Source organism: Meleagris gallopavo, chromosome 8, assembly GCF_000146605.3.
Source record: "Meleagris gallopavo isolate NT-WF06-2002-E0010 breed Aviagen turkey brand Nicholas breeding stock chromosome 8, Turkey_5.1, whole genome shotgun sequence".
NCBI classification, from domain to species: domain Eukaryota; kingdom Metazoa; phylum Chordata; class Aves; order Galliformes; family Phasianidae; genus Meleagris; species Meleagris gallopavo.
In genome coordinates, this window is record NC_015018.2 from 32,027,195 (window position 1) to 32,048,508 (window position 21,314).

Consider the following 21,314-nt stretch of genomic DNA (forward strand, 5'->3'; position numbering starts at 1 on the left):
CCAGCCCAGCGCGGGGACGGCGGACTTCCGCCCTCCGCCTTCTCCTCCTCCTCTTCCTCTCAGAGCGGCCGCAGCAATGGCGGCACGATCCGAACCCGCCTTTTCCTCCTGCCCCTCCCTTCTCCTCCTCCCGCCGCGCCCGCCCGCGGAGCCGCCATCTTAAAGGCGGGCGGGATGAGGGCGGAAGGGGCTGGGCTGCTGCTGGGAAGGGACGTGGACGGGGTGCAGCCATGGCGGCGGCGAAGCCCGGTGCCGGCACCAACCTTCTCTTCGCTTCCTCCGCTACCGAATTCAGCTTCACCGTGCCTTTCATCCCGGTCAGCCAGGCGCCGGCCGCGCCGCCGGGCCCCGCTCTCCTCACGGCGGGTATGGGGTGCTGTGAAGGGCGGGCGCTATGGCATGTGGGGCTGAGGGGCCGCTCCTCGTCCCGCTGTGCTCTGCCGTGCTGTACTCTGCCAAGCTGTGCTTCCCTTCGGCGGCAGCTCCTGCTTTAGTGTGACCCTCATCTTCCCTGAGCGTGTGCCTATCCCACGTCATCTTTCATTTTCTCCGTGCGGATATAGAGTGCTAAGCAGGAACTTGAGATTTCCGTGTTAATTTAGCACCAGGGAAGGTTAAGGTGGGATATTTGAAGGCACAGCTGCCTGGGGAGAGGTGGGTCACTGAGCCTGTGGGTGTACAGAGCTGTGGGTTGTGGCACTGAGGGGTGTGGGGAGGGGCTGGATGGTCTTGGTGGTCGTTTCCAACCTAATGAGTCTGTGATTCCACACTCAGTTCAAAATCCAAAACTTGATTTCAACGTTGAGACACCTTAGCTAAGGAAATGAATGCAGTACATCTCTGTGGGCTTAAAAACATACTTGACAAGTGTGGCTTCAGAATGGTTTTCAGATGTTCCACATTTTCAGGAGGATGGAGAGGGAATAAGAACATTAAGATATCATTCCTACTTATCTAACATAGATAGCTGATACATGTACTAGCTGAGTTTGCACAGTCCTTACAGTTTTTAAGTGCAGGTCTAGAAATTAGCATTATATGAGTGGCTCTCACGTGGCAGCTTCCTGGCGAGGGAGGAAATCTGTTGATGGGATTTCAGTAATAAGATGTGATTAGTTGTTAGCTCTCTTTTTCGCTCAATTTTTGATTGGATGAAGGTTCATAGTTTTGCAACTGGAGTGAAATTAATTGCTAGAGATCTACTGAGGTTATGCCACGTTCAAGGGAGGGACATCCTGTTATCTTCTACTTCTGTCATCCCTTCCATTCACCTTGACTAGCCAGCTGTCACGAGGATCTGGATGCATAGAGCAGTTTGCATCTTGAATCACAGTCTGAAGCAGGAAGGGATGAGCCCTTGAGTTTGAATCCTGAATTGTTTTCGGAATCTATGTCAGGAATTGTTTGACATCCATGTGAAAGCTGATGTTTGGAAGCTGTATGCATGCATGCATCTGTTGCATTTTGAAGAGTCAGTAGCAGTAAGAATTTTGTACCATACAGTTTGAAGACAAAAAATGTGTTCTCTGGTTCAGATGAACTAACTAACATCCTTACTGTAGGTAGAGTGTTCCCAATGAGGACTTGGACTTTTGTTGCTTGGGATTGTCAGGTAGCAGTCTGTGAGTGTCAAGGTATTATCTGAGAGATGCATAGGAGGCTGTCATGCAGTCACTGAATGTGAGAGGAATACTGCCCTTGTATGACAAAGCTGAAGAATCACAGGATTTCTTTTTCATTTGTACAAAGTGCTTCACTTATTGTATCTGTGCATGTGTTTCAATGGAGTTTGTGCAAATTAGAAAAAAGGTAATGTAGAAATTGTGTCTGAAAACTGTATGTATATATGATTTTGTCTGTCCATTTTTTTTTTTTAGGAAATGCACAGATAGACTGAGTTTCCCAAATATACTTGAAGTGGTTTGTGAATCGGGTTTTGGTAAAGGTCTTGAAAGGTTCTTGAAAGTGGTACCATAGGTGCAAATTCAGGTGGTACTTGCCTGAAATTGTTGTCATCAGAAAAGACTAGTAAACAAACATTTTAGTCACGGCAAATTCTGCTTTTCTGATTGATTAATTAAAACGGCAGCTTCCTATGGAGACTTCTCTATGGATTCCCCAGTGCTCCCTTGATACTCTGTATTCCTGTGATGTTGGCTGCAGATAAAGATGTAAAGGTGTTTGTTATCGGCCGCTTGGAGCTGCTGGTCTCTCATTGCCTGGGGATTGAGGAGCAGAGAAGCAGTAATGGGGGATTCATCCCCACTGTCTCGGGATTATTTGACTGCCAGAGCAGAAAACAATGCTCTTATGACTTCCAGTAAATTGCTTTGGGTGTTTGCAAGGTGCTGTTCCCTCAGCAGGCAGGCAACGATGCTCAGACAGTTCAATGTTCAGTTGAGTCTATTGCTGGACTCAGGTCAAACTGCTTGGTTTTCCAATTTCTACTGGATCAGTGCAAAGCAGAAAGCTGCAACTGACCAGGAGCTGGTTTGTGTTCTTTCTCATGATGCAAAAACACAGACATGACAGGATTTTAAGCCCTCTCCTCCAATTACACAGGATGGGGACTTATTTTTCTGTACCAGAGACTCATCTCTTGCAGAAATCTAGAGTAAGTTCTTAGACAGAACTGGACTAACTCTTGCTTGTGATGAATGTTGCTTATCAGATAAACTGGAGTGATGAGTTTTGGCCACCTTGCAAATAAAGTGGGAAACTGAGAGAGGGCGTTCCTGATGGGTCGAGGATGGCCTTAAGCCACTAAGAGCCATCACCAGTAGGCACAGTCTGCTTGGGAATGTCCTTAATCCCTACTTTTGAGTGAGATTTTGGAAGCCTAAACATTTGAGAGTAAGGTTCTATTCTTAGTGTCTGTTTTCATAGCGAGAGAAATAAAGCAAAGCTGCTCTTGTATTTGGTAGGCATAAGGGAGATTGAAAGGGATTTTAGTGCCATGGAAGCATGTTTCTTTGACAGGGTGGCTTGGAAAGGTTCTAATTTAAGTCATACTTCGGCCTTTTACTTAAACTTTTAGTTTTTGTTGCTTTATTTATGAACACAGAATGACTTTTGTGGTCTGTTTTATATGCTCTTGAAGACTTGGCATCCTTTGTTTAACTTTATGGCACATTTAATCTTCAAGAATATGTAAGATTTATAATACTTTTGGTTTCATATAGTCCAGTAGAGTTTTGGAAATAGCTCATACCTAACATTACAGAACATTTTGTCTACATACGCTGATTTGTTTGATGTCTCTGGACATCTTTTTGTGTGTCCTTGCAGATGATTCTGCAGATGTTGGCGAAGAGGACAGCTTCTTGGGTCAGACTTCTGCCAGCCCTAATCCTCCACAGACTTTCAACTATTTCTCTCAAGTGCCCAGTAGCAGCGATCCATTTGGAAGCATTGGGCAGCCACCCTTAACATCTTCTGCACCACCTGTTGGAGCAGCAGCCTTCTCCAGGCCTCCAACTTCACTTCCACTTGTGACTGGGTCACAGGATGGGCAACATGCCTTTTCTCCACAGCTTCCCAAGTCACAGTCCTCTTCTGGTCCTCCACCTACTTCACAAGTGGGAATCGCAGGTTATCAGACTCCTCAACAAAGCTGTCCCCCGCCTGCAAATGCTTCTGCTCTTCCATCTCAGCAGGGTTATAATCCTTATCGCCACACCACCCTGAGCAGCAGAGCCAACCCATACCTTACTCCACCACAACTGCAGCAGGGTCATGCATCAACCCCACCTGTTCATCCACCATCCTCTGTCCCACCTGTCCAGATGTATCAGACACCTCCAGGGCCATTGACACAGGTAAGTAAATTGTTCCTGACGTGGTTCTACCAGAATTTAACAATTTAAGACTCTATTCCTTTTTGAATTGCATATTTTACCTTAAAGATCTATCCTGTAATTGGAAACATGCAAATTTTCAAAAACATAAGCAACGGGCAACTTGTCTATACTGTTTTCTGATTGAAAGAGAATGTTCTTGGAAAACAGAAATAAAGGCTCAGAGTGCTCTTTATTGCAAAGGAAGAATTCTATTAAAAAAAAAAAAAAACTGTAAAATTGAGACAGATGGTTTTTTTTCAGTTTCCTCAGTCTCAGTCACAGGTCCGAGCTCCCAGGCCTGCAGGTCCACTGGTCCAAGCACCTCCTGTTCTGCCACAGAATCAATATGAGCCTGTTCAGCCGCACTGGTTCTACTGTAAAGAGGTGGAGGACAAGCAAATATGGATGCCATTCAGTGTTCTGGATTCTGCAAAACTAGAGGAAGTCTATAATTCTGGTAAGTTATGAAGATTTTAATCATATCTTCTTCAGAGGTGAGTAGAAGGAACTAGATGGAAGATATTAAACTTCTCTTCCATGATATAAATATCTGTCTTAATGACTTAGTGTCAGTCACAGTAGCGACTGGGGCCTTGGAATGAGAGAGGAAAAAAGAATGCACGTGTTCGTGTTGTAACTGAGGGTAACTTTTGTGTCACAGTCCAGCCTGATCCTGAGAGTGTGGTTCTGAGCACTGATGGCGGACGCTATGATGTGTACCTGTATGACAGAATGAGGAAAGCTGTTTACTGGGAAGAAGAGCCTTCAGAAGTGAGACGATGCATGTGGTTCTATAAGGGAGAGAAGGACAGCCGCTTTATTCCTTACACTGAGGATTTTAGTGATAAGCTAGAGGTAGGTATTACTTTTTACATAAGCTTCATGAAGAACTTGGAAATGCTTTTTATTTATGATTGTAGAATTACTTCCTTCTGTTTCATTAAAATGATTCCCCGAGTGTAATTTCTGGAACATAAGTAAGCAAATTCTGAAAAGTGGAGTGGCCAGAATAGTTAATTGCTTGTGCAGTGGTCCTGTGCTGCTGTGGCCTTGAGTCAACTTGTGTAGTCCTTCATCTGTGACACTTTGAATCACTAAGGTTGGAAGAGACCACTAATATCATCCTGTCCAACCCTCAATCTATCCCCACCATGTGTCACTCATAATATAGATAAAACTATGTAACTTCTAATGTTAACATTACAGATAATGTGCATGGCCAAAAAAGACATGACATGAGAATGCCTTCTCAATTTAACTTGTTCACTGTTTCAGGCAGAATATAAAAGGGCTGTAACTACAAATCAATGGCATCGTCGACTTGAATTCCCAAATGGGGAGACAATTGTTATGCATAATCCCAAGGTAATAGATTCTGGCAGCTGGTTCTTGCAGAATGCATTGGGCTGGATGAGTATAAAAATAATGCAGTGTTAGTTTTGCTTGAAATTGACTTGTTAATTGTTTTGAGCGTGTGTGCGTTTAAGATAAAAATGCTTATAGAAACTGTATAAAATCTTCTATAAAATTCTATAAAATAAGCTATAAAATCTTGTTTCAATGTGCTGTGACCTGACTAAAATGCAGTGCATCCTGGTACTTAGAAAGAACAAGGGTTAAATGGCTGAAATATTTGCAAGTGTAACTGGCAGCGAGCAGGAGGCAATTTAAATTACCTTCCAGTTGGTAGAGACTGTCTGAGGTTAATTAAAGCTAAGCTTTCATGTGAAGAAGAGCATTAATCAAACTGTAAAAATTAGCTTGAATATTTAAGCCACAAAATCTTCCACTGCAGCTATTTCTAGGCCATGAGGAAGTAGAATTTCTAACTAAATCTTTTTTGTACTGTAAATGCTCTGCTAGCAGTGTCTTGTGATTTAACTGTGGACTTCAGACTTATTGAGCAGTATTGTTAACTGTTCTCTTATCACAGATGCAGTAAGACATAAAATTAAAAAACTATATATCAGAATCACAGTTACTCCTACATTTACCACATGCTAATGTAGGTTAAGAAGTTTCATCCAGAAAAAACCCTAGAGAAGAAGCACTTAAAACTCTTAGTATCATAAATATGGCGTGAGACTTCTGTGCTAGTGACTATAAACAGTCATGCTAGTGAATTAATTGTTTTCTAAGGTTTTTATGCTCCTTCAAATGTTTTCCTTCTCTGATGAGGACTGATCAATTTTTTTTTTTTTTTTTGCCTTAAATTAGAATAATTGTAAGTAGGGGAAACAGTCAGTTTCTTCAGAAAAAATAGCCAGCTGATAAGGAAGAGTGGCACTGGGATCCAGGAAAGAGGCTCTTAAATAATGCTTGTCTGAGGAATTGAAATTGTTAGGAATTGCAGAGCAAGCAGCACCTTCAACTAGTGGTTTTACTGTAGTGTAAGTCATCTGGTTGCTTCTCAAGCTAATGAGAATTATCTGTGTTACTTCAGGGTCTAGAGTCTCATTTAAGAAAAACTGTGGAGAAGCTCATGGGGATTTAAAAGGTTGTGTTTTTTGTTGATTTTGTTTGTTTTTGTATTTATAATTGGTAAATGTATTCTTTCTCAGGTTATAGTTCAGTTCCAACCTTCTGCTACATCAGATGAATGGGGCATCTCTCAAGATGGTCAGGCAAGACCAAGGGTAGTAAAACGTGGAATTGATGATGACCATGATGAAATACCTGATGGTATGTGATTAGTGTATGTGGGGCTGCATCTTGAGCAGTAGGTTTGGTTCAGTGCAAAAGTTGGATGATAGTGAGTGGAGCAGCAAAACGCTGTTCATGTTTAGAGTCTAAAGGTTAAAATTGCTCCGTAATTTAAACTGCAATTCATTCAGTCTTGTGGACTATGTGGTATCTTGAACCATGGTATGTAATAGGCTTTTGAAGCATGTTAAGAATGCTTGACTCTAAACTTCACTAGTGTAGTAAATATTGGTACTCTGATTTTTTTCTTTTTCTTTTTCTACAGGAGAAATGGCCCAAGTTGACCACTTGGTGTTTATGGTTCATGGCATTGGTCCTGTATGTGACTTGAGGTTTAGAAGCATTGTTGAATGTGGTAAGTTTTCCCTTGTTTAATTACAGCTTTATTCTTAACTGTTAAGTGTAGATAGCTTATCTTTCAGATAAGTGTGTCTTTAAAAAAAAAAATTGAAAGATTTTGGTTGGATTTGGGGTGTGTTTGGTTGTGTGTGGTATTTTTTTGGGTTTATTCATTTGTTTAAGGAAGTTGAATGAGTTAAGAAGGCTGTGTGTGGACTGATCTTAGAGTAAAAATGCACTGTTGTGAGATAAAGAGAAGCTTACAAGAAAGGCACTTTAAAAAAAGAAAAATTGAGTAATTCTTGGAAAGGTTTTTCCACTTTGCAGTTTCCGTAATTTGTATTTTGATTCTGTCTGTTGCAATTTAGGGGGAAAAAAAGAATGTTTGTAATATTGTACTACTTGAATACTCTTACTGTCAGGTTTTTATTACTCTGCTTCTCTCCAGTTGATGATTTTAGAACTGTTTCTCTGAAGTTGCTGCAGACTCACTTTAAGAAATCTTTAGAGGAAGGTAAAGTGAGCAGGGTGGAGTTCCTTCCAGTTCACTGGCATAGCTCTCTGCATGGAGATGCAACAGGTGTGGACAGGTGAGTATATGTTCATCTTTTTTTGTAGGAACAGCTAGAGAAATTACTGTGCTTGTAAGGCTAGATGAATGAATGTCTGAGTGTGTTATTAAAAAAAATACTGCTATTTTTTTGTAATTATCACTTTGTTGTACAGCGTAGGGAAAGTTGGACAGATGTGGAATATTTTGTATTATTTTTCATGATGGTGAGTAACAGGATATGTATCTATACATATGTGCTGTACATTTGGTACAGCAATTTCATGGGAGTGACTAATGCAGTTGATACATGAAACACTTATGAGAGCGAATGTGTAGTACAGCAACAGGCGTGTTGCATTCACAGTGGATAGTTGTCTCTGCTGTGCCTTCCTGCAGTCTCAAGTCTGACTCTAGGAGATAGCAGGGTCCTCTTTCTGAGGAAGGCATTAGGTCCTTTGTCCATTCCTTGAGCACTAACGTATGAATTTGCAGCCAGGCCAGAAAACTACGTGCTGTTGAAAATATCTCTAAAGACTCTCTCTGTAGTATTTAGATTGCAGCTCTGCCATCTGTTGTTTCAAAAGTTAACAAACTACTTATCTACTACTTCTAACGATTCTCTGTTCTGACTAGGAACATTAAAAAAATCACTTTGCCATCGACTGGACGCCTGCGCCACTTCACCAACGAAACCCTCCTTGACATCCTGTTTTACAACAGCCCCACCTACTGTCAGACGATTGTGGATAAAGTAGGGATGGAAATGAACCGTCTGTATGCACTTTTCATGAGTCGCAATCCAGATTTCAAAGGAGGAGTCTCTGTGGCTGGACACAGTTTAGGTGATTATTTAAGGCACTGATTTAAAATAAAACCAGCGTTCCTACATGAAGGAAAGTGAAACCTTTGTGAAGCAGAAGGCTGAACTTAGCTGATAGTTCATGCGTGTTTTTCAGATTAAAAGTAAAGCCCTTCTCAATAGCTGCATTTATAAAGCTCTGCAAGAAAGTTTGTAACTCCTGGATACGTGTATGTTTGACCTGTCTTAATTTTCTTCATGAGGACTTAATGTCTAATCTGAGTTTAAAGTTAATTGGTTATTTAGTGTCATCTTAGGCAGGTAACCCACTTGGTAAAACAAAGGTCATTTTTTGGAACACAACATATGACTTTATAAAAGTTATTTTACATTGGTTTGGGCTGGGATTTTTCCTTCAGTTTGGTAAGATCTATCCATCTTCAGTCTAAGATGGTTAAAAGGTAGTTTAATATTGGCAACTGCATTCCACTTGAACAGAAAAAGATGAAAAAGATCTTGTTTGCATTTTACTGCTATGTTAAAATGTATGTATTTTAGTTCAGCAATTTTTTTTCATCAACTTGTATGTTGCTATAACTGCTGTATCTAATTCTTGCTGATTACTTTGGCACAGGAGTATCTAAAACTTTTGTTAAAGCAACTTTAATTTCTGTTTCCAGGTTCCTTAATTCTGTTTGACATATTATCTAACCAGAAAGACTTGGCTTCATCAGTAAATACTGAACCTTTCTCTGGTGTTAATGGGACTGAAAAGGATATGTCTGTTCAAGATAAACAGGTAACTTGCATGCTAATCTTCCCAGGCAAGTAGGTCTGATAATTTCAGCAACTTTTTCTCTAGTGGCCAGAGTTTACTGACTGAACCAGTGTTGCATGTTTTGATGGTATGTTTTGACAAGTTAATGGTAATGTGCCATTTTGTAAACATTGTCAAATCTCAGAACAAACTATATGCCTTTCCTTGAAGTTCCAAGCAGAGCAGTCCTTGTATTTGATTATGAGCATTATCTTTGGTCTTGTGGACACCTAACTTGTCTTTGTAGAATCTGAGTGGTAGAGAGATTTCCAAGAGGGAAAGAATGAAATCTACTTGTTGTCAAGCTCGATGCAGTGTCCAGCTGTTTGATTGTTAGTGGAAATACATCTTTAAGTGTTCGAAAGCTCAAGAAACCTTTCTCCTGTTTCAGTAATTTTTAAATGTATAATTTCTTAGTCCGTTATTAACAGAAAATTGGTACTGTATTTTACTAAAAATTAGCTTAGATTAAGAAAACTTATATAAATGAGTGCTTCTAAGAGCAAGTAACAAAATTTGTAGTTATTTGCTGTGTATTGTTACTGTCTGATGTGAGACTCTGTGCTGTCCTTTTAAGATGACTGAAGATACCAGTTCCTTGGGCTCCTCAATTACTACTTCTGGTGATGACCTTTGTGAGCCTGAAGTAGATGATGATGTTCCTACTTTGCAGAAGACTCTGGAGATGCTGAGTTTATCAGAGTATGCAAACACATTTGAAAAGGAGCGAATTGACATGGAATCTCTGGTACAATAATGTTCAGTTGGATCAAGGGGGTTATACCAGGGTGTAGGTGTTGGATTTGTTGTTGTTTGCTTGGCGTTTTCTTTTGCCTCAGTATACTGTCAGGCATGAAAGTAGTCATGAAAGTAACATAATTAATGCTTGACATGAAGACTAAATATTATATGACTTGGATTTTTTTTTTCCAATTATATTATGCCACTGTGTTTTGCATTCTTACATTTTTGTAATTTCTATAGTTTTGTAAAATGTCTTTTAATTATTTCATTTGCCAGTAAGAAATTATATGTTACTAGAAGAGTTATTAAGTGTCCTTTGTGTATATTTGTGGTTTTGTTTTTAAGCTGATGTGTACAGTTGATGACCTGAAGGAAATGGGGATACCTCTTGGACCAAGAAAGAAAATAGCCAATTTTGTAAAAGACAGAGCAGCCAAGCAGGTAAATACACTTTTCAGGAGTGAAATAAAGAATTGTTAAGCAAATGTAACTGACTTGCCTGCTACTAAGTAACTTCTGTTCTTTAACACATTTGTTAACAACGTGAATATATTAAAAGAAATTTGATAAATGAAGAAAAACATATATATATATATATATATATTTTTTTTTTCTGGTCTTGAAACCTGTCTCAAAAGGAACAAAAGAAAGCTGCAGCAGAGAAGAAAGCAGCATTGGCTGCCATGCTCCAAACGCAAGAAGCTTCCCAGAAAGCAAAAGAAACAGTTACTTCTGTCTCACCTTCAGAGTCTGGTCAGCAGCACTCAAAGAGGAAGCTTCCAGTTGGTGCATCTGTTTCTTCTGTGAACGTTGACTATGACTATTTTGAAGTTGGAACTGGTCAGGTGAGACTATATAAATTTAAACAAATCATCTGGAACAGTGCTATCCTTTTGCTTGTTTTTGTGTTATTATTCATTCATTCAACATCGATGGCATTGAGCTACATCCCTTGATTGTTGTGCAGATGTTATGTTTACAAGGAACTTTTGGTGAGAGTGAGTGCTAGGAGAGTGGATCAGATTACTGAAAAACACTATAATGAGTGGGGATAGCAATACAGTTAACTTTTCTACTTTCACCAGTGAGTGAGTTATAAAAAGTGTCCTGTTCCAAAATCAGAATGGTAAGAATGCTGTGGTACCGAATGGCCTAAATTGGTTCATGTGTGCTGTTATATTTAAGTTGTACCTCAGCCTTAACTCAAGAAACAAGCCTCGAGTGCTTCCTATTCAAATAAATATCAATTTTTAATTCTTCTGTATCTACCTATAGTGTAAAGTTTAAAAAAAAAAAATAAAAATCACATTATAGTAATACATATATACAATACTATAGTATTTGTGTGGAATGGAACAGTGCAGCTGAAATGTCTTGGAGGTACTTGTCAGCATGTGTTTGATTTAATACGTCTTGTTTTTCCTTCCTAGTTAAGCATTATATTAATTAGCTGGCAGTGCTGAGTGGTTATTTTTCTGACTTTTGTCTGATAGGTTTCAGTAGTTTACAGTGCACTGGACTTTGAACCAGATACATTCTTTGCTCTTGGTTCTCCTATTGGTGTGTTCCTAACTGTACGAGGACTGGAAAAGATTGATGAGAACTACAGGCTTCCTACTTGCAAGGGTTTCTTCAATATCTATCATCCAGTGAGTAAGCAATACTTCTGGGTTTTGATTTTAGCTGATGCAAACCACAATGCAGAATGCTAGGTTTTTAACTCAGAGCATTACACCTCATTTCCCCCTCAGTACATTTTTAAAAAACAGAATAACCCATCTGGATATTCCAGATACCTATGATATCTACTACAAAAAAAAGTAGAGTTGGCTTTACAGGCTCCATGCCTATATATAGCTTGATAATATTTGTCCTGTTCATTTTTAGAGCTTAACCAAAGTTTTTGGGTTTTTTTTTTCTTCATTACTTTCAAACCTTTCAGGATGTTTTTGAAAAAATGTTTTATTTGAGCTATTTACAAGGCTTTTTTTAGTTTCCAGATAGATTCTGGGGAATTTAGAAATTCTAACAGGTGCTGTAAATGCAGTATGTTTGTCTTTCTCTGTCCTGTATTGATTAGCAATTAAACAGTGACAGGTTGGTAGATAACTAACATCACTTGTTATTTCTTAACAGCTTGATCCAGTAGCTTACAGGATAGAACCAATGATCATTGAAGACTTGAGTTTAAAACCAGTTCTTATTCCCCACCACAAAGGCAGAAAAAGACTTCATCTAGGTAAAAAGTAAACTTATGTAAATTATGGATCAAACTCCTAACTTACTTGTATGATATTCTACTGCCTTAAACAGTTTCAGGAGACTGTGTGTCCAGGTTCCTGTCTTTGTGTTGTTGGATAGTTTTTATTGTATTTTTTTTTTACCTTGTCCCAGCTGACTTCCATTAGATGTTTAACCAGTTTTTTCAGTATTGGAAATGTTCAGGAAAAAAATGCAGATTTTTTTTTTTCCAGTGCAGGGCTTGGAATTTTATTGCTCAGGAGTACAAATTGGACTAAGGTGACTTAAATTTTGCATACTTAAAGAATGTCAGCTTTACTGTTCAGTTAGCAGTGCAACAGTTCAGGGCCCTTTTGAAAGTCCATCTTCATTCAGGGTCTTGGATAAAGAAATTCAGTAGCATCTGTGCTTTAGAATGGTATGTTAGAATCAGTTTGTTTTCCTAGGCTAGATGAGGTACTTGCTTAACAATGTTTTAGGTTGCAACTCTTAAAGTGTATGTAATAAAGGAAAAAAATATGGTCTATATCCCTTTACAAGAAAGACTGATTTTTCTTAGATCTAGGTGAATGTTCCATGGAAAACTGATTCCTGATGTAACGGAGCAACCTGAATCTAAGCATTAAACTATCAACCTATTAAGTGTTAGAGGAGCTATTGGGGAGAGCCCTCTTTTGTTCAGTGTTTGCCACCAGTACTGAATAGCAACTTAGTTGCTGTTAACACATTTACTGTGTTAATTCATTAACCCACTTAGTGAGAAATAATGGTGCGCTAATTGTATATCATCCTTTTAAATAGAGTAAAGGTGCAAGAAACACATGTTTATGACATTACAGGCCTGTTTCTCGTAATAATTGAAATGTTTGTTGAATGGGGCTTAATAATTCTGGTTTTAGTTGAATGTTTTAAATACTCCTGCTGTGATGTTCTTTTTAGAGTTGAAAGACTCTCTGTCTCGAATGGGATCTGATCTGAAACAGGGTTTTATCAGCTCTTTGAAGAGTGCATGGCAGACCCTTAATGAATTTGCACGTGCTCATACATCTTCAACTCAGCTACAAGCAGAACTGGAGAAAGTTGCTAACCAAATTAAAGAGGAAGAGGAAAAGCAAGTGGTAGAAGGTATGTGGACACATTTTTTGGTTTTATTATTTATTGTTCTCCAGTTAATGGAAGCTTGAGTATCATAGCACTTGCTGTTGATTTTCTGGTTTATGCAATGCCATCCTTGTCAGTTGAGACTGCTATAATTGTCTAATTGCAAGTGCTTGGAAATTGTAGCAGGGAAAATGAGTGATAATCCTTAATTATAGTCAAGCAGGCTGTGCTTGAAAATTGTTAAAATCTTAAAATCTTTAATTGTAGCTGAAAAGATCACTGAAAGTCCAGACCTTCCAAAAGATGAGGATTTTACAGTGAAGGTTGGAATGCTGAATGGAGGACGACGCATCGATTATGTTCTACAAGAAAAACCAATAGAAAGCTTCAATGAATACCTTTTTGCTTTACAGAGTCACTTGTGCTACTGGTAAGAGGTCCTCATCACTTAACTCTGAAATGGTCTCCCATTTGGAAAGATGTTTTCTTCCTCCTCCGGCTATACTGTGAAGTTAAATCTGTTACATTCTGGATGATCAAATAATTGAGACAAGTCAAATGTGAAGGCAGACAGCATATAATTACTCAGGAATGTCATTCTCAAGATCCCCTACCTGGATTTTCCTGTTAGCTAGTTTCATTGTGAAATAGTGTGCATTTGCACAGTGTAAGCAAATCTATAGTCCTGTTTGCCATCAAGACATTGCATATTGGTCTATTGAACTTTGAAAGTCAAAGCACATACCTTTAGTACAATCTTTTTTAAAAGGAGAGCTTAATGAGCATTTTGCCATCTGTAGCTTTTCAAATAAAACTATTTGTGAAGGAACTGTATTAGACTTCAATATATAGTAAAACTTAATTACCTCTTTGTGTTAAAGTGAAAGTATCAGATATTGATGCTGTGCTGCTAAAGCTCAACAAAGCAAAGGGAAAAAAAAAAGGCATAGCAGATTTTCCTGTACATTTGGATGACTGATTTACTACATGTTGACAGTGGTTGCTCATATACAGAACAGGTTGTAGAAAAGGTGCAGATTTTGGCATTGTGTAGACCTGCATTATGCTGTTGCCATGTCTGCATTTGAACTTGCTGCTTTTTAAGTGATTGTTTCCAAGGGAGGGCGTTATAATTAAGCACATGTGAAAATACACAGATTATGGAATGGTAGAACAGAGAGTGTGTAAGCTGTATCTGGCAATGCTACAACAACTTCAAAGGTAAAAAACAAGCTGGGTTATCATTTGCTGACTTATGCAAAATGCTTTTGAGTAAAGGGGTGTGACTTCTCTTGTCTCTAAGTAACCAAAATACTTATCTCTCTTTCTGAGTATAGCAGGACTGGAGCAAGCAGTTCTCTATGTTTTTGTGTTTTCTACTTTAAAGATTTTATTATTGATGGATAAAAGTGGAGAAGTAAGCAATTTTTCAGAGAGTGAAGTAGAGAATGTGAGAGCATTACTTGCAGGATCTTAGGAAAGCTCGTATCACTCGCATGGTGAGTGATGAGTAACTGCCTGCAGGAAGGTTTATCAAAGCTGCAGTGCAGCCAAGCACTGGTTTGCTCTGACAGAGCTCCCAAGCAGTCGGTGACCAGCGGTGGCACTGCTGTTTTGCAGGTAAAGCTAAAGGAAAGGAGCTTTATTCCACAAGGTGGCAGCCAATCATTGCCGAATTTTAAAAGCATATCTGGCCATGTCTGGGTTTTTTGGTCATTCATGACCCAAATATGTGAGTTTTTTTGTTTGTTTCTTCCTCAGGAGGTGGTGAGGAAATGCCTTAAAAAACAGTCTGTGTGTTGCAAGGTTCAGAGTTTCCACGTTGATCCCTCTGCTTGCTTGTTTTCTTTCTTGTTCAGTAGCAGAGAGCACTGAGAAATGCGGTTGCTATCTTCATACTGTTGAAAATGTCTGTAGATCCTTGGCTTGCATGTTTAGCATTGTACAGGTTTTCTGTAAAAGATGCTCTCTGCATTTGGAGGGTCGCAGTTCTGATGGTTTAAGTCATCTTTGCTTTCTCCATGTCCAATTGCTTTTAAAGCATGAGGTGTTACCATTATCTAACTACTCCTGCAGCTTTAGAACTTTGTTTAAATTTGCCTGGTGAACTGTGTGGGTTTTTTCTTTTGTTTGTTTGTTTCTTTTACTCTCTTATTGTTGGTTGTTGCTCTCTTATACTAGTATTGGTTTTTGTGCTTATATAACACTTTATAGACATAACATGGACACTTCTTTTTCCTGAATTTAAATTCAGATGGCCTGAAGGTTTGATTTTTAAGAAGAGCTGGTAAAAACAATTTTGAAACATGGTACTTTAATTAGTCTTTAAATGAGAGAAAAATACTTTCATTTCTTTGGAGGTAAGGTGCAGAAGATAGCTATGGATGTTTGTTAGAGGCTGTCAACAAGAAAGCACAAACCAATTAGCAGGAAAATAGAGTATTGCTGATAGAACTGGGCAGGAGTAAGTGATAGGCTATTTGAGGAGATTTAAGCCAAATAACATCAAAGAAATGGATAGAGAAGGGGATTTCAAACTGCAGTGTAGTAAGAGTTAGGGAGAACACAGAAAGGAAAATGCTGCAGTAAAAGGTAAGCATGTTGGCTAGGGCTTATTGCAGAGGGAATGTAAAACTGATGCAGAGTTGTGACTCAAAAAGGAGGTTGATAGAAGAAAGGCCAGATTCCCAAAAGATACAGGTTGGGGTGATAACTCTCTGAACAGTCTGCATGAACTGGGATGGGATGAAGTGTGCCTTACATGGGTTAGAATGTGATCCATGCCAAATTAACTTTTTTTTTTTTGTAATACTTTATAGGGAATCTGAAGACACTGCCTTGCTGTTTCTCAAAGAAATATACAGGACTATGAATATCAATCCTGAGCAGCCACAACATTGATGCATAGGTACATGATTTGTAAGTTTATTCTAAGATAACACGTATTCATAACAAATTCAGCTGCAGTTTAGATCTCCTTACTTTCTGTTTTTTCTCTGGAATTTAAATTATGAAGGAGGTAGCTTCAAAGTGTCATCTGAAAAAACAATTTCTAGATGTTTAAATGCAGAAGAAACCTTTAAGTGCTCTCTCTTCACTTCTGAAAAGCTATTTTATGTCAGAGTTCTTGATATGAGGTGATAATTGCCAGCACAGCTCTGAAATGTGGTCTCTATTATGTTATTTCTTCTTAGTCCAGCTGCTCAGTGAATGTTTAGTGAAGTATAGGAAAACTTGATGATACAGGATATGATGAGGTTTCATTTACGGTGCAGTGCTATGCAGTATGTTTGTGTAGTGTTCCATCTTATGATGCTTTTGATGGTAAGTTACTGAGTCACTAGTGTTAACTGAGCTAAAATCACATACAAGAAGAATCAATTGCCCTAGTAATTAGTGAGTAGCTACCAGGATTTGTTTGTTTCTACTCACTGAAATAATACTAATGGTATTAAAAATCTTTTGTATGTACCTTGATTTATGTCTAGGTCATCTTTAAGCTGCTCGTCTTGTAACAGTAATAAAAGGCTTTGTATAAGATTTGTAAAGAAATGTTTGATACAACTCTAATATGTGAACTGAAGACATTCTTGGTGGAAGTGTTTTCATCTCCTGTATCTATTTTGATTACCTGGTTGAAAATGCTGAGACGCTTTTTAAGTTCTCTTGCAAATGAGAATGTTGTCCTTCTTTATTAAAGCATAGTTACCACTAGAAGTTTTATTCTTACGTTCAGAGGAGTATCTTTCACTGTGTAACTTGGAAGATTTAAGTCACTATGCCCTTTTCCTTTTTAGTAAGTAGTAACTCCTTTTGTATGTTCTACTTTTGGGGGAACGCATCAACATATTAAAAGCTCAGCTACAAACAAAGCATCTTTACTAGTATTTCTGAATGCAGTAGGATAACTTACAAGCATAAGGATCTAGTAGCTAATTGAAGTGTATAGTGTATGACATCCTATGAGCAGTTGTAAGCTTTTTCTCTTTGTAATTGCCTTTTTGAGTCCAAAACAAGTACATTTCATGAGGTTTTTGTGTTTAGAAACTGATGATAGAAGAGGATGGATTTTTATAGATCTTTTTGAGTCCTCTTGGAATTGAATGTTGGCATATCTCATTTTCTTAGTACTACTACAGGAATGCAAAACTTGATATATTTCACATTTCTCTTATATACATCTTCTGCTTTCTCTGCACAGCCATAACCTGTTGGTCTGACAGACCTGGTGAAAGCTGCTTCAAAGAACACCTGCAATTTGCATAGTTAGAGCTGACAGGATAAGTATCAGACTTTTCCTGCAGTCCAGAGCTCTCTCGGATTCTGCCTTCCTGTGTCGCTTCAAGCAAACTTAGTTCTGAAAAGATCAGCCCTGTTATTCAAGAGATGAATGGAATGACACGATTTTTGGTCTTATCAATCAGTTAAATTGTACAGTTGCCAAATATAAAGTGATCACTGAGGAGTTCTCTGGCATGCAAGTCATTACTTCTCTCCCTCCTAACTCAGCTGACTGTCAAACATGCTTTGTCTACCAAGGCAGCATGTCCTTGTTAAAAAGGACTTGTTGAGAAACAGCAGTAATCTGCTTTTTCTTGACGTTTATTGGTCCACCTTTTAGTAATAAAACGTGAACTGTAGTTATAACACCTTTAATACAGATTACACAGAGCTGTTCCTATTTACAAAAAAACTAGCAACAAGAATAATTTTCCTTACTATTGTAAGTGTTATGGAGATTTTGTAAAGATCTTTTTAAGTTTCTGCTGTGAGGTTTTTTGTTTTTTTTTTAAGTAGAACCTTTGATTTCAAGAAAGTTAGAAGTTTGTTACGTGTAGTTCAGTGTTCACACCTGGAAAAGAACAGTTTAAAACTACATTTTGGTCAAATGATTGATACAGTTTAGTGAAGCTAGGCTGCACTTGTGAGAACTGAAATACTTACCTTGACATTGCAATTTAATCTCTCAAAATGCTTTGTGGAAATACAGGAATCTGAAGCATATGGGCATTAGATAATAATCTAGGTCCAGATCAGCAGCCCAGTCTGTTTATCTCTTAATGAAGTTGTTATGAGTAGGGTTGCTTGAAATCATGAGTTTGTGTCTCTGAATACTGAGCTTCTGTAGCTTTCTTCTAGCTTCAGCTTACATGCAAATTGTGGCTTTTCTTAATAACTTAACTTTACTACTGACTGATTGCTTCTGCTATTGCAATAAATACATTTAGAAATGCAGTATTTTTTTTCCTAAAATACACATTCTTGTGTAAATACTTTAGTTATTATAATTATAAATACTTCCCATGGGTCTTTACAGCAAAGAATCTGTATTTCATCACAGAGTAGGTTGGAAGGGGCCTTTGGAGAGGTTTAGTCCAACACCCCTGCTCAAAGCAGGGCCAGCTTAAATTATGTGGCTTAGGGTCTTATTCAAGGATGATGATCCATCACCTGTCTGGGCTCTATTCTTACGTTTGACTACTATTACTAAGATTTTTTTTCTAATATATTGTTGTCATTTCCCAGGCAGAGCTTGTCTGTTGCCTTTTGTCCTCTCTGTGCATCTCCAAGGACAGTCTGTCTGTCCTCTCTGCACCCTTTCACGAGATAGTTGAGGACGACAATGGGATTTTCCTGTTGGCTTCTCAAGGCTGAACACTTTCTTCCAGACATCTCCTTTCATGCAGCGTGCTGTAAATCCAAATATATTAAAATATGTATGTATTTTAAAAGCACAAAACTAAAACAAGTCAACAAATGAAAAACCAAAAGAAAGTACATAGCGTGAAGAATAATAACTCTCATGGTATAAGAAAAATAACCAGAAAATAGAGGAAAAAAACAGAGGTTGTGACTTGATTGTTTTTTTTTTTTGTTTGTTTGTTTTTGTTTTTTTTGTTTTTGTTTTTTTTCAGGTGTAAATGTTTATAAATGAAGTCTAAGGGGAAAAAACATAATCAGAGCCTCTCTAAGAAATGCACTGCTTTTCTAACAGATTCCCATTTGAAGGAAATTGAATCTTTCACTGAAAACAGAATTATTTTGAAAATACTTCTGCCTAACTCAAGCAAAGAGGGCTGACTTCTGCCACTCTGCTTCAGGAGCTGTTGTCTGTGCTGGCAGCATTTCCTCCCTCTGGAAATCTCTCCTAGCACTTCTGTTTGTAAAAGCAGTGTAGTCAAATTGTGCTTGTGCCATGTGACATTTTGTATAGTATTGAAATTCTTTAGTAACTGCTTCTGGAGTTGTCCTGATATTATTTTTTTTTTCCTAGTGAATGTTAAATTAATATGTATAACTTTGTGTCTGCAGTATGACAAATGTGCTACAAGTTCTGTCTACAGTGATACTTTCATAACAATGTTTTCCCCAGTTCCTCTCTGTATGTCATCTTGTTTCTTGTTATGAATAATAAAGTCTTGCATTTCATTTTTCCTTAATAACTCTCAGCATTTGGTGCCAGTGGCACAGTGTTAGTCTGTGGAGAGCTGGGGTTCAAACCTAACAGGAGTGAGCACTCAGGAGCCACCCTTTGAAGTGCTGCATTGCTCTGTTCTTAGATTGCATTTATTTTTTATCAGCACTTTGAATTAGGATATGTTCCCTAAATGTTAAACAAAAAGGTAGGGGTATTCATGGATTCTTGATGAATAATGAGAAATATTACTCCAGGTATGTGGTCTGATTTCAGTACTCAATACATTCTTGGCATATCTGCTTTTAATTGAAATCATGTAAGTTATTGACAGTTTGCTTTGATGTAGTAAGAGCAGCCTGCTGGTTGTTTCCAAACTCTTGTAACAGCACCTGTTAGCATAAAATACAAGCTTGGCTCTAGATTGCTATCTGATTTTCCTAACTGTAAATCAGGATTAGCTTCCTAAAAGCTAGTGGATCTACTCCAGTGTAAATAAAATTGCAAACACACCTGTTGAGACTCTTCATTTCTACAGAGGTAAGGAGATTTTTGTTTGCTTTGATTGCTAGCAGTTTTGTTGTAAAGAATGGACAAAGAGCAACTCTCAGTTTGCCGTGGTGAAAGGAAGGAGGGGAAGGAAAGCAGGAGCTGGGCTTTGGGTACCACTGAGCTCCTGGCTGCCTCCCAGCTGGAGCAGGGAACGAGGCTGAAGAGTTGAGCATTGCTAATGCTCCTTGGGCTCTGGTGGATCAAAACCAGGAGCAGTTTAGGCCATCCTTGACCCTGTGCACAGGGTTATGACCAGTAAGAATGGAATTATGTGAACATTGTGCTCTCTGTGCATTGTAAGCTGTAGTAAAACCCAAGACTCCCTTTGACTGTCAGTACTCTGTCTTGTATCATACGCAGTTCTTTGTAACTCTAAAAGCAACCTGTGCACAGAAAAGTATCAACTTCTTTTTCTTTTCTGTTTCCTTTGTTGCTGTTGCAAATCCCAAAGAAGCGAGAATGTTCAATAACCTGCACAGATGTGTTCATCAGTACAGTTCTGCTTGCAGAGTCACTTCAGCTGAGGTGTGTGGAGGGTGTGAGAACCCCATATAATGCACCTTGAAGCTAAAGTGCAGATCTCCACGTGCATGAGGAATGCCTGATGACTTTCAAAACCTGGAGCTCTCCAGACTTCCTTTATGTATGAAGGCAATAAAAGCAGTATCTTGCAGATGTCAATAAAATAGCTTCAGATCCATACAAATTCAGGCAATCAAATGTGAAGTGTGTCTGTTTAAGGATGATAACAGAGAACAAAGATCTGAAAGAAGAAGAAAAAAAAAAAAGCAGTTGACCTTGTATTTCTCCTTTTGTCACAAAAATCTTCAAATGATTTGGAATTTCATCTTATTAAAATGGCCTCATAAATGCAAGCAGAGCAATAATTTTGCCCCAGACTGCTGTGAGTGCATGAGTAGGAAGAGGGTTGATTCAGACACTGCTTGTGAGCTTCTCCAGCAGGCGCCTGCTTGCCAGAAGTCACGTTTTCCTAAGCTAAGGCTTGTTCTGGGCATAGTGAAACATTTGCTTATTCTCTTTGCAGCTTCATGATTTTCTCTGCCTGCGTTTGGATATGTTTGTCCTTTCCCCACTTTTCCATCTTTGAGAAGGACTAAGAGTACAGCTTTGAATTTCCCGTAAGCCTCCAGGGAGGTTCTCACAAGTGAGATGGGTTGCAGGTTGTAGAAGGGAATTAAGGGAGAAACAGA

General features: G+C 38.6%; 1 protein-coding gene across 3 annotated transcripts; it reads left to right on the forward strand.

The window, feature by feature from the left end:
* The first annotated feature begins 6 nt into the window (after nucleotides 1-6).
* On the forward strand, nucleotides 7-20,063 carry SEC23IP (SEC23 interacting protein). Of its 3 annotated transcripts, none has more exons than XM_003208195.4 (19): nucleotides 7-366; nucleotides 3,289-3,818; nucleotides 4,101-4,296; nucleotides 4,501-4,694; nucleotides 5,115-5,204; nucleotides 6,401-6,521; nucleotides 6,808-6,897; nucleotides 7,330-7,471; nucleotides 8,068-8,276; nucleotides 8,914-9,032; nucleotides 9,628-9,798; nucleotides 10,140-10,235; nucleotides 10,433-10,639; nucleotides 11,288-11,443; nucleotides 11,931-12,033; nucleotides 12,975-13,160; nucleotides 13,404-13,566; nucleotides 15,956-16,044; nucleotides 17,338-20,063. In XM_003208195.4, exons 1-18 carry the CDS (start codon nucleotides 231-233, stop codon nucleotides 16,035-16,037), a joined length of 2,991 nt encoding a protein of 996 aa, XP_003208243.3. In that variant the 5' UTR covers nucleotides 7-230; the 3' UTR covers nucleotides 16,038-16,044; nucleotides 17,338-20,063. The 3 variants fall into 3 exon arrangements, with proteins under 3 accessions (XP_003208243.3, XP_031410401.1, XP_031410402.1); XM_031554541.1 differs by having other exon boundaries at nucleotides 4,110-4,296; XM_031554542.1 differs by having other exon boundaries at nucleotides 4,116-4,296.
* Nucleotides 20,064-21,314: the final 1,251 nt, after the last annotated feature.

Excerpts from the sequence above, each read along its gene's own strand:
- SEC23IP (XM_003208195.4), top strand. The coding sequence starts at position 231 with ATGGCGGCGGCGAAGCCCGGTGCCGGCACCAACCTTCTCTTCGCTTCC. Across the intron at positions 12,034-12,974 it reads CAGAAAAAGACTTCATCTAG|AGTTGAAAGACTCTCTGTCT; the intron begins GTAAAAAGTAAA and ends TGTTCTTTTTAG. Across the intron at positions 13,161-13,403 it reads GGAAAAGCAAGTGGTAGAAG|CTGAAAAGATCACTGAAAGT; the intron begins GTATGTGGACAC and ends CTTTAATTGTAG.